Source organism: Penaeus chinensis, chromosome 5 (assembly GCF_019202785.1).
Source record: "Penaeus chinensis breed Huanghai No. 1 chromosome 5, ASM1920278v2, whole genome shotgun sequence".
Classification (NCBI taxonomy): Eukaryota; Metazoa; Arthropoda; class Malacostraca; order Decapoda; family Penaeidae; genus Penaeus; species Penaeus chinensis.
Genome location: NC_061823.1, coordinates 23,012,996 through 23,030,495, shown reverse-complemented (window position 1 = coordinate 23,030,495; position 17,500 = coordinate 23,012,996). Strand labels below are relative to the sequence as shown.

At 47.2% G+C, this 17,500-nt stretch overlaps 1 protein-coding gene across 1 annotated transcript in view; it reads left to right on the top strand.

The window, feature by feature from the left end:
- LOC125025614 overlaps positions 1–17,500 on the top strand; it is a 127,168-nt gene that overhangs the window by 91,512 nt on the left and 18,156 nt on the right. The window contains exon 2 of the mRNA XM_047613642.1: positions 11,345–11,404. Within this exon, the coding sequence (XP_047469598.1) occupies positions 11,345–11,404 (60 nt within the window). The remainder of the gene's footprint in view (positions 1–11,344; positions 11,405–17,500) is intronic.

Here is a 17,500-nt window from a genome sequence, read left to right as displayed (position 1 = left end):
CCTTCCCAATTATATCTACCTGTTTATCTTCTCCTATACCTCCTTATCTCACCAATTCTTTCCTTTCCTTTTCCTCCTGTCCTCGGGAAGAAAGGGACGGCCCACATCCCTCTCTTCAGTCTTTCAGTCTCCCCCACCTCTCATTTTCCCTTCCCAATTCCACCTTTCTGCTCCCCCCTATCTTTCCCTCTTTCTGCTGCCCCTTTTCAGTTTCATTCTCCCTCCCCAATCACCCCCATTTCTCTTCGCTCCCTCTCCCTTTCCTTACCCTCCTCACCCTCCTTTCTCCTTCCCCACCCTACCCCCTTTCTCCTTTCCTTCTCTCACCTTCATCCCACAACTGGAACCATCAGCGACTCGGTACATAGCGGAATCCCTTATACATTAAACCCCAAGCAAAGCCAAGGACGAACCATTACGTGTACAACGAACTGGGTTGAACCATTACATCCGAGTCATTAAGGGGTATGTCGCCTGGATGACTGACAAAGGACACCACTAATGGCTCGCTGTGTCCTCCATTATACAACCGGGATTTAGAAGTTCGAAGTTTTCCTTAGAGTTTGTGTTGTTTGGGTTTATGCTTCGCTTGGTTTGTGTGGCTTCATTTCAGATTTCGGTGTTTGGGTTTAAAGTTTACAGATGGGTGTGTGTGTATGTGTCTGCTTGCATTTTTATATGTTCGCTTATTTTGGTTGACCTATTTCATGTGGGAGGGAAAGGTGCGTGTTTTTACATTAGTGTGCGTCTTTATGTATATATATTTAAGTGTGTGCGTGCTTGTTTGTTAGTGTGAGTGTGAGTTTCTGTGTTTGCGTGTGTATAATCTGATAAAAATTCCCTTATTCTCATTTTAAAAATGTATCCGTTCCGCACTGTCAAAGATTTGATAACAATTGCTTATAAAGAAGCATTTTTTCACAAGCAATCGGATTAGATTACTTAAATATTGTCGAAAGACTTTGAAAGACTTTCATCTTCATGTTTTATCAAAACTTTGATATTCACAAGACGAGAACATTACAGGGACTGACTTGCGTCTATTTTAGGAATCTCACATCAGAAGACAGTCACGTCTCTTAAAAAAATGCCGAAAGTTCATATGCAGTAACTATTTATATATATATATATATATTCCTTTGCCATTATGGAGCCAGATTTTATTGGCGCTCTCCTAGCGGCGCAGACTCGCCCAATGTGTCTGGTATTACGAACTTCTTGAAGAAAACAGCCATAAAGATTTAATATGGCGGTCGTTAGGTCCGCCTCAGATCCTCGGGATGATATGAAGAACGTGTGAACTGGCCTTGACTCGTACATTTTCCATGACTTGGAAGTTGAGAGTCGAAATGAATAGCTAAAAAAGAAACAAAAAGCAGACCGAGAAAGGAAGGAGGTGAAGGGGGTTAAGTGATACGGTTTCGTTAAGAGCCAGATGGGAAAATAAAAAGGGAATCATGATGTGCGAGGAAAATATTGCCGGAAAGACGGAGGAGAAGCAGGGACAAGGGACTCCCGCCTCCGGGAACAGCGTGATGGCAACTCGTATGGCAGGATTCGGGCGTCATTGGGATGCCATGACTTCCTTTTCGACGTACGTGACGAAGGGTCCGTGGCGGCGCCGCGGCGAAGGCTGGAATAACATCCTACGTAAACTCTCCCTTCTTCTTCACGCCTCCCGCCCCCGCCTCCTCTTCTCTCACCCCTTTTCTTTCTTCCCCTTCTTTCTTTCCCTCTCCTTCTTCCTCTTCTTTCTTCCCCTCCTCTCACCCCATTTCCATTCTCCCTTCTCTCCTTTTTTCTTCCTCGTCTCAAATCTCCACCTTTTTAGTTTAGCCTTGCCCTTTTCCTCTCCTCCTCTCCTTCTCTCTCCCTCTTCTTCTCTCCGCCCCCTGTGCTTAAACCCTGCTTCTCCTTTTCGTCTTACAAACCTCCAGTCCCATGTCCCCTGCCTACTCTTCCTCTTTCCCCTCTCTTGCTCTCCTTCTCCTCATATTCATCGTTCAGCTTTTCTTATTTGCCTTCTGCCCTTCTTCCTCCCCGTCTTCTTCTTCTTCCACCCCGTCTTCTTCTCCTTCTCCTTCTTCTCCTCCTTCTCCTTCTCCTCCTTCTCCTCCTTCTCCTCCTTCTCCTTCTCCTTCTCCTTCTCCTTCTCCTCCTCTTTCTCCTCCTTCTTCTTCTCCTCCTCCTCCTCCTCCTCCTCCTCCTCCTCCTCCTCCTCCTCCTCCTCCTCCTCCTCCTCCTCCTCCTCCTCCTCCTCCTCCTCCTCCTCCCCCCCCCCATCACTATCCCTCTCTTCCTCCTTCCTCCTTCCTCCTCCTCCTCCTCCTCCTCCTCCTCCTCCTCCTCCTCCTCCTCCTCCTCCTCCTCCTCCTCCTCCTCCTCCTCCTCCTCCTCCTCCTCCTCCTCCTCCATCTTCCCCTCCTTGGCCACACTCCGTCTGCAGGTGTTTGCCGGACGCTTAAAACACAAAACAGAAAACGTGACGCGCGAGGGAAAGGGGGTTGGCTGTGCAAAGAAAACGGCGTGCGTGATGGGGTATTTTGTAAACACTCGAGCGATGCCCCTTGGCGCTTTTGAAGGAGGCGAGGGCGGTATTTTAGGGCATGATAATTGAAATCGCCAAATTCAGATTCCAGGCGGGTGTTGTTATGGTTTGTAGGTATGAATATTCATTTCGCTTCGTCGGGTTCTTGAGAAGAAGAAGAAAAAAAATCTTTCTTCTCTTCTCTTTGTCTCTCGTGCCTCTATTTGTCTTTCTCGTTCTCTGTTTCGCTCTTTTCATATTCCTCGTTCTCTCTCTCTTTCTTCTTCCTCTTGTTCTTTCCCTTTCCTTCCTCGTGTTTATCAAATCTATTTTCCATTTCTTGATTTCATACCTATGTTTTTTTCTTCCTAACATCCATCTTTTTTTCTGTCTCTCTCTCTCTCTCTCTCTCTCTCTCTCTCTCTCTCTCTATATATATATATATATATATATATATATTTCCTTTCTTCTCTTCACTCTCTTTCTCTCTCTCCCCTCTCTCTCTCTCCCCTCTCTCTCTCTCCCCTCTCTCTCTCTCCCCTCTCTCTCTCTCCCTCTCCCTCTCCTCTCCTCTCCCTCTCCCTCTCCCTCTCCCTCTCCCTCTCCCTCTCCCTCTCCCTCTCCCTCTCCCTCTCTTCTGTTCACTTTTTTCGTTTCGTCACACCCCTTCCTTTTTCTCTTCACTCCCATAGGTTCTCTCGACCTTCCCCCTTCATCCTGTGGGAAGGTTAGAGTCCCACGTTCAGCCGTCCAGGATCCGTGACGTTTTAGTGCGGCCGTGACCATGACAGGCCGTATCCTTACCGATCACCGACAGCCAAAGACAAACAGACAAAGACACAGACAAATACATAGACACAAATGCATTACTATATAACCGTATGGGACATTAAAGTCAGGATCGTGAATTGCCATTGTTGTTTCGGAAAAGCGTGGTATCCCCTGGACGTCGGCGAAGAGGAAAGCCAAAGAAAACGGTCGAAGTGATATGGGATTCTGGGACGCCTTCCCCACGGAACAGAATCGCCCATAAATACACGAAATCGACTTTGTTAAGGGAGAGAGAGAGGGAGTGGGAAAAAATATTGACTCATCCCTTGACGAAGAAGCAAAAAAAATGAATTGGGTAGTAATTGCGGGTAAACACATTCAGGCCTCATTTTCCGGCGAGTTACGCCTTAAATACTTTGTCACGTTTTCTTTTATGTTTGATTAGGGCGGATGGATGATCTGTCTTTTTTCAACAGAAAACGGTATTCTGATAGACCAGTGCTAGTCGAGCGAAATGGGCAAGGTCGCCTCTTGTACAGTCTATCTTGTCCGGAAAGAAGGCATGTTGTTCCATTAAGAATAAGTGGCAATAGTGATATTAAAGAAAATAAAACAACTGCCGCGTGTATATAAAGTTATTATTGCTGATATTTTGAAATTGGTTCTCACTCGATAGCTCCTCCGGGCGACACGGACGCCTGTGATGTTAATTGTCAGACCAGAATTACAAGGAATTGGTTAATGCTAAGACCGAGGGCGAGAGCGAGGGCGAGAGCGAGGGCGAGAGCGAGGGCGAGCGAGAGGGCGAGCGAGAGGGCGAGCGAGAGGGCGAGCGAGAGGGCGAGCGAGAGGGCGAGCGAGAGGGCGAGCGAGAGGGCGAGCGAGCGACCGAGAGAGAGAGAGAGAGAGAGAGAGAGAGAGAGAGAGAGAGAGAGAGAGAGAGAGAGAGAGAGAGAGAGAGAGAGAGAGAGAGAGAGAGATGAAGAAGAAGAAGAAGAAGAAGAAGACCGAGAGCCGAAACAGAGACCTCGACCCCGTGCGCTCGCCGTCCAGCCTCCGTCGAAAATGCCATCACGAGGCCTCGCCATGAGACGCCCTGGAATCCACTCGTGGTGATTTCGGCGTGGCGCTGGGGACATAATCAGTGTCGTTTGCCACCGAAGGAGAGGCAGAAGCAGCGGGAGGAGGAGCGGGCGCCGTGTCGTTGATCCTCGGAGGGCCCAGGGCGTCGTTCGTTCGTTTGTGTCATTTCGGGGAGACACGAATCAGGTTTTATGTGCTTCCGGTGACGTGATTGCGAGGCTTGTTCGGCGTTAATGAGGGCCGATAGAGCGGGAGTGTGACAGATTCGGTATTTATTGTGTATCATTATCTGCGTTGTTTATAGCGGGGAGTTTTGTATTCATGGGGGTGAAGAAGTCATTATCGTTACCATTATCACGAGCAGCTGCAACAGCTGGTGACTGTTACTGGTAAAAGTAATGTTAATGAAAATTAAAGTACTTCCCTATTCGTCCTTCTCTTTATTATCAGCAACAGCAGCTGTATAATTATTATCAGTATTACGCGGCCACTGCCACCACCACATCACCATCATCATCACTACCGCGAACACCACTACTAACGCCAAACAATCCATCGGCATCAACGCTTGTTCAACAATTCTGAAATCACTTTTCGCTTTATTCAGCAAAAAACGTCTCTGTGTTTGCAATTCAATATCTCAGGGGTAAAACGTACACAACCTCCATTTCTTTTTCTCTCTCTCTTTTTTTTTTTTTTGTCTTCCAGTGAGAAAAAGGGGTTTGAAAGTGTGACCGGTCTAAGTAATGGAGGCGGGAAAGGGATGGCCCAGAGTGATGATCAGCGTCCCAAATGATGATATATATTTGTCGTAATGGATGATATCGACCGCAGAATGAAGAACTATTATCATAATACCATCATCATCATCATACCCAAACCAGTAGCACGTCTGGCCGGGATCGACGCAAGGCCACACGCAACGGCCCTGCAATGCCGCGGCGACGGGTTTGAAAAGGGAGGTTGGGGTTAATGGAGAGGGGGTTGAGGGGATAGAGGGTGGGGATAGAGGGGTTAGGAAGCGCTTCAGTTAGAGGGTGGTAGCGGAGGTTTCCTCAAGACAGCTACAGTTGGATCGGGAAAAAAAAGTTTTAGCTGGGGTTCCTCGTTGTGACAAAGGGGTTTCTTACAGGGGAAAGGAGGGTTGTTAAAAAAGGGAGGATTTAAGGTCCAAGACGTTTAGTAGGAGTTAGGGGGGAGGGGTAAGTGAAAATGCCAAGGATGCCGAAGTTGGAAAATCCTAGCGACTACTGATTGCCCTCCTCCGGTGGTCCTGAGAAACTGCGCCTCTCCCCTTCCTCTCGCCCCTCCTCTTCCCCTTTCGCCTTACTCTTACCCCTTCCATTCTCCCTATTTCTTTCCACCCCCTCTGCCTCTTTCCTTCCACTTGCTCCTCCCCCCCCCCTTCCCCCTTTCCCTTATTCTATACGCCGAGATTTTTTTGTTGTTGCTTCTTCCGTCTTCTTCCCAGGGTCCGTCGGCGAGGTGTCGTCCGGGAAACCGCTTCGCTTTTGTCTCTCTTTGTCTCTGTTGCTGCCGTGCATGTGGCGGGGAGGGGGAGGGGGGGAATGTGTGTGTGTGTGTGTGTGTGTGTGTGTGTGTGTGTGTGTGTGTGTGTGTGTGTGTGTGTGTGTGTGTGTGTGTGTGCGTGTGTGTGTGGTTGTGTGTGTTTGTGTGTTTGTGTTTATCCTTGTGTGCGTGTGTTCGTCCCCGTGAGTGCATGTCTAAACTTATCCGAGTTCCTATTCCTATTTGCGAACGCACACAACCATGCATACATACATACCCCCACCGAGACACACGACCCCCTCCTCCCACCCGACAACCCCATCCTCGGAGGGCATCGCGACCCATGACAATCGCCCCGCGGGAGGCGCGCACCGGACCCCGAAAGCACAAACAAAAGAAGGGAGTTTTCACCAACCTGATCCGCCATTGTCACTTGCGGGTAGCGTGTCTCCAACCCGTGACCCGAGAAAGAGTCTTAAACAATTGGAAAACAGATGGATACGGCGATAACCCAGATTAACAGAATCCTCGGGCCGCGGAGGTGTAAAGCTGAGACAGATTATTCCTGGCAAAATCTGCGAGATCAGATTTGGGCGAGAGGAGGAAAGGGTGCGAAAGAGAGGAGTGGCAGTTGGCGGGAATCGTCTCACGTGAATTGTTCGCTCTTTTCGCGTTTTTTTATTATAGGATTTCGCGATTTGGATGCGTCGTCGGAATAAAGCTCTTGGATGATGGATGATCGAGTGGTACTCTCGATGAGCAATTTCATGGAAGGTTGCCTCTCTTTATATCTTTGTGTGTATTGAAAAAGGATTGGAAGTTAGATGGGTAGGAAGTATACGCAAATGTGTATGTTTATACGTTTGCGTATGTAGACCTAGAAGTATTTATAAAGGCATCATCGACCAATGGTTACCTTCGATATAACATATATATTTATATATGTTTAATTATGTGTGTGTGTGTGTGTGTGTGTGTGTGTGTGTGTGTGTGTGTGTGTGTGTGTGTGTGTGTGTGTGTGTGTGTGTGTGTGTGTGTGAAATATGTGTCTTAAAAATATATTGCCCTTGACATATCCTGACACCTCAAACTGAAATAATATCCATAAAAAAGGACAGAAAACGAAATTGATAGATATCAAACTCCGGGTCGTTTAAGACAAATGGAACTACGTCATTTATTTCTCCCTGCACCTAAATTGGAGTTCCCAGAGGCATTTATTTTTATTATTATTATGGCGTCTTCAATGAATCTCTCTTTTCGCAGCTGGAGTTCAGTAACAGATTTATTAATTTTTATTATTATCATTATTGTTATTATTGTTATTATTATTATCATTATCATTATCATTATCATTATCATTATCATTATCATTATCATTATCATTATTATTATTATTATTATTATTATTATTATTATTATTATTATTATTATTATTATTGTTTACAGAAGCTGTATCAAACTCGGAATTCGTTACTGATAGAACATTCTAGAATAAGAGGAATTTAAGCATTGTGGTACATTTCAAAGTGTAATTAACTTGCTTGCTCATTTATTAGCGAGCCAGGTCATTAATTGAAGTAATTACATATTGGTGAATACAAAATACAAGGTTTAATCCGTTTCAGATTTATTACTCATGAGGCATAAATCATTTATTGATCTAACGAAAATATACATGTATTCTGACACCCAGTGATTATTTCTCCGCTGTTATGAGATCGAAAAGATTATTTTATTCCATTATGATCAATCCTACTGGAATATTATATTACACTTTCACAATCTTCCGTCTCTCTTTTTCTTGTATTTCTGTGCATGTGTATTGGATGTATGAGTAAATAAATAATTGAATAAATAAATAAAGATGAATATATAGATAAATAAAATAAACGAACGAATGAATAGCCTAACATACATAAACCTTAAGACAAACAAACAAACAAACAAAGCAAGCAAGAAACCAACCATCCAACCTATTAAACAAACATTCAAGCAAATAAAACACACACACACACACACACACACGCACGCACGCACGCACGCACGCACGCACGCACGCACGCACGCACGCACGCACGCACATACAAACGCGTCCTCAACAAGTGCGCGTGGGGTCCGAGGAACGTCCTCGAGCGCCTTGGAATTATCCCTGAGCGGCGTCTCCCGTTTCGCGGTCGCCCATTCGACGCCGCTGATAACTGCCCCGGGATTCGCGGAGAAATTTGCATAATGCGGGGGCCATTTTGGATGGACCGGGAGGCGCATCTGGGGGGGTGATCTAGGGGGGAAAGCGGGGGGGGGGGAGGTTTTGGTGGGAAGGAAGGGGGAGAGGAGGGGCTAAGGGGTAGGGGTAAGAGGTAAGGGGTAGAGGTAAAGGGTTAAGGGGAGGGGGCAAGGAGCAAGGGGTAAGGGGCAATGGATAAAGTGTGAGGGAAGGGGTTAAGGGACAAGGGGAGAGTGTAGGGGAAGAGAGGGGGTTGAGAGGGGAGGAAGGGAAGGGGAAGAGGTTGGGAGGAGAGGAGAGGGAAGGAGATAATGGGTAAGGGGTGAAGAGATAGGGAGGAAGGAAAAAGGAAGAGTACGTAGGGTTAAGGGGACTTTGTTGAGAGCGAGAGGCATTAGAAGGGGACGGATATGGGAAGTTAAAGGTAAAAGAAGTGAGGGGTTATGGGGGGGGGGGGGAGAAGAGAGCGAGGGAGGGGGCACGGGTGAATTAGCAATGAGTATGGAAGAGGGGGGGGTAGGGGAGGGCAAAGGCTACGTGGTTCAACAGGGTCGGGAATGATGGGGGGGGGGAGACATTTTAACAGATGATCAGGCCCGCCATCACTGCCCTGAAGAATGAACAGAATTTGCCCCGTGCGGACCTGGCGAGGGGGGGGGGGGCGGCGTGGGTGACGGGCAGGAGTCAAAGGAGGCTGGGCTCTCTCTCTCTCTCTCTCTCTCTCTCTCTCTCTCTCTCTCTCTCTCTCTCTCTCTCTCTATCTCTATCTCTATCTCTATCTCTATCTCTATCTCTATCTCTATATCTATCTCTCTCTTTCTCCTTCTCACTCACTCACTCACTCACTCACTCACTCACTCACTCACTCACTCACTCACTCACTCACTCACCCACTCACTCACTCACTCACTCACTCACTCACTCACTCACTCACTTAAGCAGGCTGCGGAACAAAATCACCTGCTCGTTTGCAACTGACTCGTAGGCGTAGGCGTGGGCGTGGAGGTGGGCGTGGGCGCGGGCGGGAGGAGCTTCGGGATCTGTTACTCGTATTGGGTTTCTAATTTAGTACTTGGTGTGACCTTATCGCGGAGCCTGGCCGACCGACCTCTCTCCTGATGATGGCTAGATGCCCTCTCCTCGCTTCTCTCTCTCTCTCTCTCTCTCTCTCTCTCTCTCTCTCTCTCTCTCTCTCTCTCTCTCTCTCTCTCTCTCTCTCTCACTCACTCACTCACTCACTCACTCACTCACTCACACACCCTCATCTTTACTATTGTAACGGTTGCACAGCACCCGATCGGAGGCCATCCCTTGATCATATCTGAGGCAACAGCATCTTGCTCTTTGTCATCATAAATACACATACACAGACATGTGGGTATGTATATTATATATATATGTATTCATATGCATATGTATATTATACATATATGTATTCATATGTATACATATATGTATACACACGCCCACTTATATGTATATGTATAAATGTAAATATATGTATATTTATATGTATATTTATATGTATTTATATGTATACATATATGTATACACACATGTGTATATATATTATATATATATATATATATATGTGTGTGTGTGTGTGTGTGTGTGTGTGTGTGTGTGTGTGTGTGTGTGTGTATGTGTGTGTGTGTGTGTGTGTGTGTGTGTGTGTGTGTGTGTGTGTGTGTGTGTGTGTGTGTGTGTGTGTGTGTGTGTGTGTGTGTGTGTGTGTGTGTGTGTGTGTGTGTGAGCGCACAATCAGGAACCTCTGTGCTTCCTGAGTGCCTTTCAGCGTCCCCTCAGACTTGAGAGAGGAAACCTTGGGAAACCTTGAGCTTCGCCGTCAACGAAAGTAAACATGTAAGAGAACCTGTCGCCACGCGCGCATTCCTGCGACAGAGAGACAATGACGGCCATCAGGCGGAGGGGGGCGGCGGGGCTGACATTGTTCCGGCACGTTGACTCCCTCCTGACGACGACGGCGCTGTCCCCGCGTCCGGGAAGATTAGCCTTATCGTGCCGGACGAAAGGCAGCGTCAGGCGATACGATCGCTTCCCGACCGAGGGCATTTCCACCGCGGGGGAAGCGCGCGGGTGATGCTATCGACAGCGCCGGGGGTCTGCGGTGAGTCTGGGGTCTGCCAGGGTTTCAAGGGTTTCCAGGCGCTCTCGGCGGCCTCTCCTCCGTCCCGAGAAATTTTGGGGAGTGTCTCGTACTTTCTAGGGGCTCTGATGATCACTGACCGGGCTCTGAAGCGTGTACATTGGGGTCTCTACTCGCAGTATAGGGTCTGTGCTCTGTAGGGTCTGCAAGGGCTGCCGCGGTCTCTTATGGTCTTCTGAACTTGACGCAACGTTATGCGTCGTTTGTTCTGTTTATCGAAATTTTCGTATTTGTGTTTTTTTCGTGTCTTGGCACGGTGCTCTGGCACGCCTCGCGATCCAAGATAAGGAAAGCATCTATTCACATTCTTTAAAATTGTTGCTTTTACTTTTTTATCTTAGCCTTTTTATACAAACTCGTATATATCTGTGTGTGTTTGTGTGTGTGTGTGTGTGTGTGTGTGTGTGTGTGTGTGTGTGTGTGTGTGTGTGTGTGTGTGTGTGTGTGTGTGTGTGTGTGTGTGTGTGTGTGTGACAAGACAAACACACACACACACATATATATATACACACACACATACACATATACACACACATACAAAAATATATGTGTATATGTATATGTATATGTATGGAATATTATATGTCCATGTTAAAAATAGAAAAAATACACAGTGAACGCAACAAAAAAGCAGACAATACCACATTCAGAGAGATGACATCTTGTGTTCTAAAGAGGAGTCGACTGCACCTTCCCCTGCTCCGCGGGGTCCAATCAGGGGTCAAGCAGGCACGACATATACCCACAGTCTCCCTCCCCCCCCTCGCCGCATGACCCCGCGTGGACCCCCGAGACGTATTGGTAAAAGAGTCTGTTGCTTTTTGCTGTATTTTCTTTATTCTTATTATTTTTTCTTTTGTTTTTCTTTTCCTTACACTCGCATCTCGGAGGTCTGAAACAAACAGGCTTGGAGACGAGATCAGAGGTGATTTCATTCTTGGCCTGCCTGCCTCTTTGAAAAAAAAATGTTCATTAACTCAGAAATTGTTCATTAGAAATAAAGTGTCGTTGATGACTATGTTCCGACGTGTTATTAGCTGTTCTTTCCTTTTGTTCACAGTTCACGGTACCGAGAGTGGACAGGGACGCCAAATGTCGCCAGAGTTCCGACTGCTTCATGGTAAGTTGCAATAACTGTTGAGACGAAATGGGAAGGGAGAAATGGGAAGAGGGAATTGGTTAAGGGGAAATGGGGGATCAAGAGTTAAGGAGAAATAGGGGAGGGGTTCAGGGCTTAATAGGGAATGGGGGAAGGGTATAACGGAAAATAATAAATGGGGAATGTGGTGAGGAAGGGTTAATGAGAAATGGGGAGGGATTCAGTGATTAGTGGGGAGTGGGGAGGGTCTTAAGGGGAAATAGGCAATGGGGAGGGGTTGAGAGTTCAGGAGAAAAGGGGATGGGGTTGAGGGTTAAGGGGAAATTGGGAAGAAGTAATGACTTAGGAGAAATGAGACGTGGAAGGGTTGATGAGAAATGGGGAGTGTTAAGGGTAAATAGCTAATGGGGAGAGTTTAAAAGTTCAGGGAAAATGGGAAGGTGGTTTAAGGGTTAACGGTTGATTATGGATCAGAGGAAAGATACTAGGACGTCAATAGAGGCTGGGGTTCGAGTCATGCACGAACGAGCTTCCGGGTTGTGTGCGTGCGTGCTTGTGTTTGTGTGTGTGTGTGTGTGTGTGTGTGTGTGTGTGTTTGTTTGTTTGAATGTGTGTGAGTGAGTGAGTGAATGCGTACTTTCGTGCGTGCTTGTGTTTGTTTGTTTATGCATGTATGTGTGTGTGTGTGTGTGTGTGTGTGTGTGTGTGTGTGTGTGTGTGTGTGTGTGTGTGTGTGTGTGTGTGTGTGTGTTTGAATGTGTGTGAGTGAGTGAGTGAATGCGTGCGTGCGTGCGTGCGTGCTTTCAGATGCTTTTGTGTTTGCGTCTGCGTGCGTCTGTGTTTACGTGTCAGCTGGAGGATGATGAAGAGCCGAGAGAAGAATGGTTTTACGTTAAATGCGGCTGTATATTTCCGTCACGTAGCTCGTTAGTTGCACTCCCGGGTTTGTTGGTGGCGGTGGTCGTCCCAGCAGGCGTCCGGGGGGCAGGGGGGGGGGGTGCTTGGGTCTTGTCACCCCCCCTCCTCCCCTCCTGACCCATCCCGCCTTATATCTCCCTCGCCTTGTGTTAGATTTTGTATCACTGCTCTTCCCCCTTCCCCCCCCTCTCCCTCCCTCCCTCTCTCTCTCTCTCTCTCCTTCCCTATCTTCCTCCCTCCCTCCCTCCCTCCCTCCCTCCCTCCCTCCCTCCCTCCCTCCCTCCCTCCCCCCTACCTCCCTCTCCCCCTCCCTCTCTCCCCCCCTCTCTCTCTCTCTCCCTCCCTCCCTCCCTCCCTCCCTCTCTCCCTCTCTCCCTCTCTCTCTCCCTCCCTCCCTCCCTCCCTCCCTCCCTCCCTCCTCCCTCTCTCTCTCTCTCTCTCTCTCCTTCTCTCTCTCTCTCTCTCTCTTCTCTCTCTCTCTCTCTCTCTGAGATGTTGAACAAATGCCTCCCTCCCTCCCTCTCTCCCTCCCTCCTCCCTCCCTCCCCTCCCTCCCTCCCTCCCTCCCTCCCTCCCTCCCTCCCCTCCCTCCCTCCCTCTCTCCTCTCATCCTTCACTCCTCTCTCTCTCTCTCTCTCTCTCTCTCTCTCTCTCTCTCTCTCTCTCTCTCTCTCTCTCTCTCTCTCTCTCTCTCTCTCTCTCTCTCTCTCTCTCTCTCTCTCTCTCTCTCTCTCTCTCTCTCTCTCTCTCTCTCTCTCTTTCTCTCTCTCTCTCTCTTTCTCTCTCTCTCTCTCTTCTCTCTCTCTCTCTCTTCTCTCTCTCTCTCTCTCTCTTCTCTCTCTTTCTCTCTCTTTCTCTCTCTTTCTCTCTCTTCTCTCTCTCTCTCTCTCTCTCTCTCTCTCTCTCTCTCTCTCTCTCTCTCTCTCTCTCTCTCTCTCTCTCTCTCTCTCCTCTCTCTCTCTCTCTCTCTCTCTCTCTCTGTATCTCTCAAAAATGAGATGTTGAACAAATGCCCCCTTTCTGTGATCCCCTCGGCAGTCTCTCTCTCTCTCTTCCTTTTTTTCTTGATTTTGCTGCCTCCCCTTTCGTAAGTCCCTCATTATCCTTATTTTCCTTCTAACCGCAGTAATCTGCATTATGTAATTTTCCCATCCCTTTTGTCTTTATTTTTTCACTTTCCGTCTTTATTTTCTTATTTCCCCCATCTTTTCTTTTCTTCGTTTCCTTCTTCATTTTGTTCTTGCCTCTTCTCTACACTTTCCTTTTCTCCTATGTTTCTGTTGTCTTTCCTCCTACATACCTCTCCTCTGCCTTCCCTCTCCTCCTCTTCTTCATTGCCTTCCTCCTCTCTTTCCCCTTCCCTCCCTCCCATTTTCTTCCCTTTTTCTGCACCCGCATACATTCTCTTCACGCAGTTCTTCCTATGTCTTCGCCATACTTTTCCTCCCCTCCTCTCCCTATGCCCTTCTCTCCTTCCCCTCCCGTGCTTCTTCCCACTTCTCCCCTCTTTCCCCTTCCCTCTCATCCCTCTCTTCCCTTCTCTCTTCTTCCTTCCTTCTTACCTTCACTCTTCACCTTTCCCTCCCTTCCCTACCCTTCCATCTCTTCCCTCGCTGCTATCCCCTCCCTTCCCCTCCCCCCTCCTTCCTGCCTTCCCTCTTCTCCCATCCTTTATCTCCCTTCTCTCTCCTCCCTCCCTTCCCTCCCATCCTTCCCTCCCATCCACCCCCCCCCCCCTCCCCTCTATTGAAAGGACCTCCCCTGCAGAGAGCAAAGTGTAGGTTGTCATAGCTATTCAAACGTCGACAAGCGTGGTTGCAACGATGCCCTTGCGCTGCGTGGTCGAGTGGGTAAGGTTGCTCGGCCATTGAGAGCCGTAGAGAGGGTCGGGTCTCGAATCGTGCCTTGACGTAGAGTAATGGTATTATGTGATTTTTCTGTTGCTCTTTGTGTTGTGATGTGATTTGGCTGTTGTTTCTCTGTGCTGCCGTTCGAATGCACGTGATTTGGCTGTTGTTCTCTGTACTGCCGTTTGGATGCATGTGATTTGGCTGTTTGCTGTGCTGAGTTTTTGGCTTTGTTTCTCTTGTTTAGTGATTTTACATGGCTCTGTGTGTGTTATACTGCGTTTCTTTGTGGTTTGGTATACTTTTACAGTGTGATTTATCTGTGTTTATCTGTGTCGTGATTTAACGTGATTTTGTAAACGGTGCGTCTCGTGCTGTTAAGTCACAATAAATTGTTTTACTGTTAGTCGCTTCTGCTCCATCGAGCTGATTCATTGGTTTGTATTTGCGTATTCCCTTGTGTTTATATATATATATATTTTTTTTTTCCCCATTCCTCATGCACCGTCGGCACTTTAAAGAAAGGAAAGACGAAATGTATAGAGAAACAGAAAATCATAAAAAATAAAAAACCGGCCTACGTGAAATATTGATCGTAAAGAAAGCAAGAAAGAAAGAAGAGAGAGAAGAAAGACGATGAGACAAACATTAACGACAAAATTCAAAGACATGGGTAAATGTGAGTATCAGAATTATTATGCAAATAATAATGAAAATTGATGGACCGGCAGAAATGTATATTTGAAAAAGAAGTAAACGAACACAATAACCACTCAAAGCACTGGGAACGAGAGACACAAACGAAAAATATGAAGACACATATATGCATATAAAAATCCTGAGATAAAAGGATAGATAAAAAAAGAAAGGTTTAGAACAGGTAAATAAAATGATAAAAGATAGAAAGAGAAACGAGGAAAGGAACAAGGTTACAGCACATGACAAGCAGGAGGCAGTCATGTGTGAATGCTTTTGGCCGGGAAGTGTGTGCGCGGTGATGGCGATGGGAGGGGGCGGGTGGGGAAGGGGGAGGAGGGAGGAGGGAGGGGAAGGGAAGAGGAGGAGAAGGGAAGAGGAGGGGGAGGGGAAAGGAGGAAGGAGGGAGAGGAGGGGAAAGGAGGAAGAGGAGGGGAAAGGATGAGGAGAAAAAGGGAAAAGGAGAAGGGGAAAGGGGGAAGGAGAGAGAGGAGGGGAAAGGAGGAAGAGGAGGGGAAAGGAGGAAGGGAGAGGAGGGGAAAGGAGGAAGAGGGGGGAGGAGGAGGGGGAGGAAGAGGGGAAAGAAGAAGGAGGGGAGGAGGAGGAGGAGAAAGGAGGAAGGGGGACGAGGGGAGAGGAGGAGAGGAAAGGAGGAAGAGGGGGGGATTAAGGGGGGAAATGAGGAGAAAGAGGGAGAGGAAGACGGAATGGGGGGCGAAAGGAAAGAGGTGGAGGAGGAGAAGAAAAAAATGGGAAACAGGAAGGAAGTGTTGGTGAAGATGGTGGTAGAATTGGAAGAAAATAGGAGATAGGAAGGAAGGAGTAAGAAGAAGGACAGAGATAGGAGAGAAAGAGGTGGATATAAAGCTGAATGTGGAAAAGAGGGAAGAAGTAGTAGCGGTATTATGAAGTGAAAATGGAGTTGGAGGTGAAAGAGACACAGGAAAGAAAACAAGGAGGTAGACGATGAAAAAAGAACGACGAAAAAAAGGTAGGAAAATAGGGGGAAAGAAAAAGAAAAGGCAAAAGAAGAAAGAAGAGGCAAGCTGAACCCCAAACAATTAGAAGTACCATCAGATGAAGGAGCAAGGGGCAGCAACGAGATCGAGATAAGATCTGCAGGAGATAAATAGTTAGTAATTGGTCGAGTCGCCGGGAGAGGAGAGGCTGGTGAAGGCGGTGTTGATTTTTGGTGCTGATGATGGTGACGCAAATGGTGATGCCGTTGGTCATGGAAATAAGTTGAAATGACAGAGCAGGGGGGAGGGAGAGAGAGAGAGAGAGAGAGAGAGAGAGAGAGAGAGAGAGAGAGAGAGAGAGAGAGAGAGAGAGAGAGAGAGAGTGTGTGTGTGTGTGTGTGTGTGTGTGTGTGTGTGTGTGTGTGTGTGTGTGTGTGAATATGTATGCATATGCACATGTGCATGTGTATTTTTTATGCTTTCGTGTGTGCATGCATGCGTATTTACACAGTGCTTGTACGCCTAGCTAAATGCCCCGTCATGCAGAATGAGGTGGCGGGGAATCACCTGTTTCTGCCGCTAATCCGTTAATGCATTTATCATGAAGAGTTCGCCCGCCCTCTCTCGGTGGGCGTCCGGCCTTCTCTCGAGCTGCACGCGCGCCCGGGCCACGGGGGCGCGAATCCCGTGCTTTATGTGTTTCGCTGCGTCGGCCGAGCATTGTGTTGCCGCCGAGTGTGCTGCTAATGGAATCTTATGGCGCGGTTTGCCTTCGAGTTGGCAGGCTCAGTGCTCGTTCCTCTTTTTAGTCTTCGGCATCTTTTTTCTTTTTTTTTCTTCAAGTTCCCCGTTTCTCTTTCTTTTTTAGTCAATCGTTTCTTATATTGTTACTTTATTCTTTTCTTCCTTTCTTTCTTTCCTTTTTCCTTTGGATTTCTGGAGTCTTTCTGTAATTTGATAATTTATTTGATAAATTCTATTTGAATACACCTTTTGATATATATATATATATATATATATATATTTTTTTTTTTTTTTTTTTTTTTTTTCGGCGGGGAGTGAAAGGCAAGAAGATAGAATAAAGAAATGAAAGTAGAAAAATCGATGAAAAGGGATTAAAAATAAATCATTTGAAAGATACACGAAGAATCGAAACTCCTTAAATTCAAAAGGCTAACCCGTGACTCTTAACGTACTTCTTGTGCTGACTGCGCGGCTGGCATAAAAAATCAAACCAGTCTCTCCCTAATAAATCATAGTTCAGTTAGCAAAATCCACATAACCAAGCAGAGTCCCCGGCTTCAGCGCCGTCAGCGAAGGCAAAACAAAAGCAGCCCAGTCGCCGGAGTGAGCAGCATCAGCCCGGTTTCTCGGATTCAGCCTTATTACGGGAGGTCATGCGGTCATGCTGCTCAGCCCGGTCGCCTGGCAGAAGGAAGGGCGGCCGCGGCGCTGCGGCGGGATTCCTCGGGCGCTAATGGCTGGAAAGTGCGCCGGGGGGGGGGGGGGGGGGGGGGCATGAGAGCTTCTGGACTGTGATTCGAACTGTTGGCGCGACTTTATTTTTCTCTTATTTGCTTTTATTTTTAAGGTTTATCTGGTATATATGTGCTTGTTTGTGTGTTTATTTGTCTGTTTGGTGATTTATGTTTTTTTTCTGTTTTGTTTTGTTTGGATTTGTTTTTACTTCCTGATGC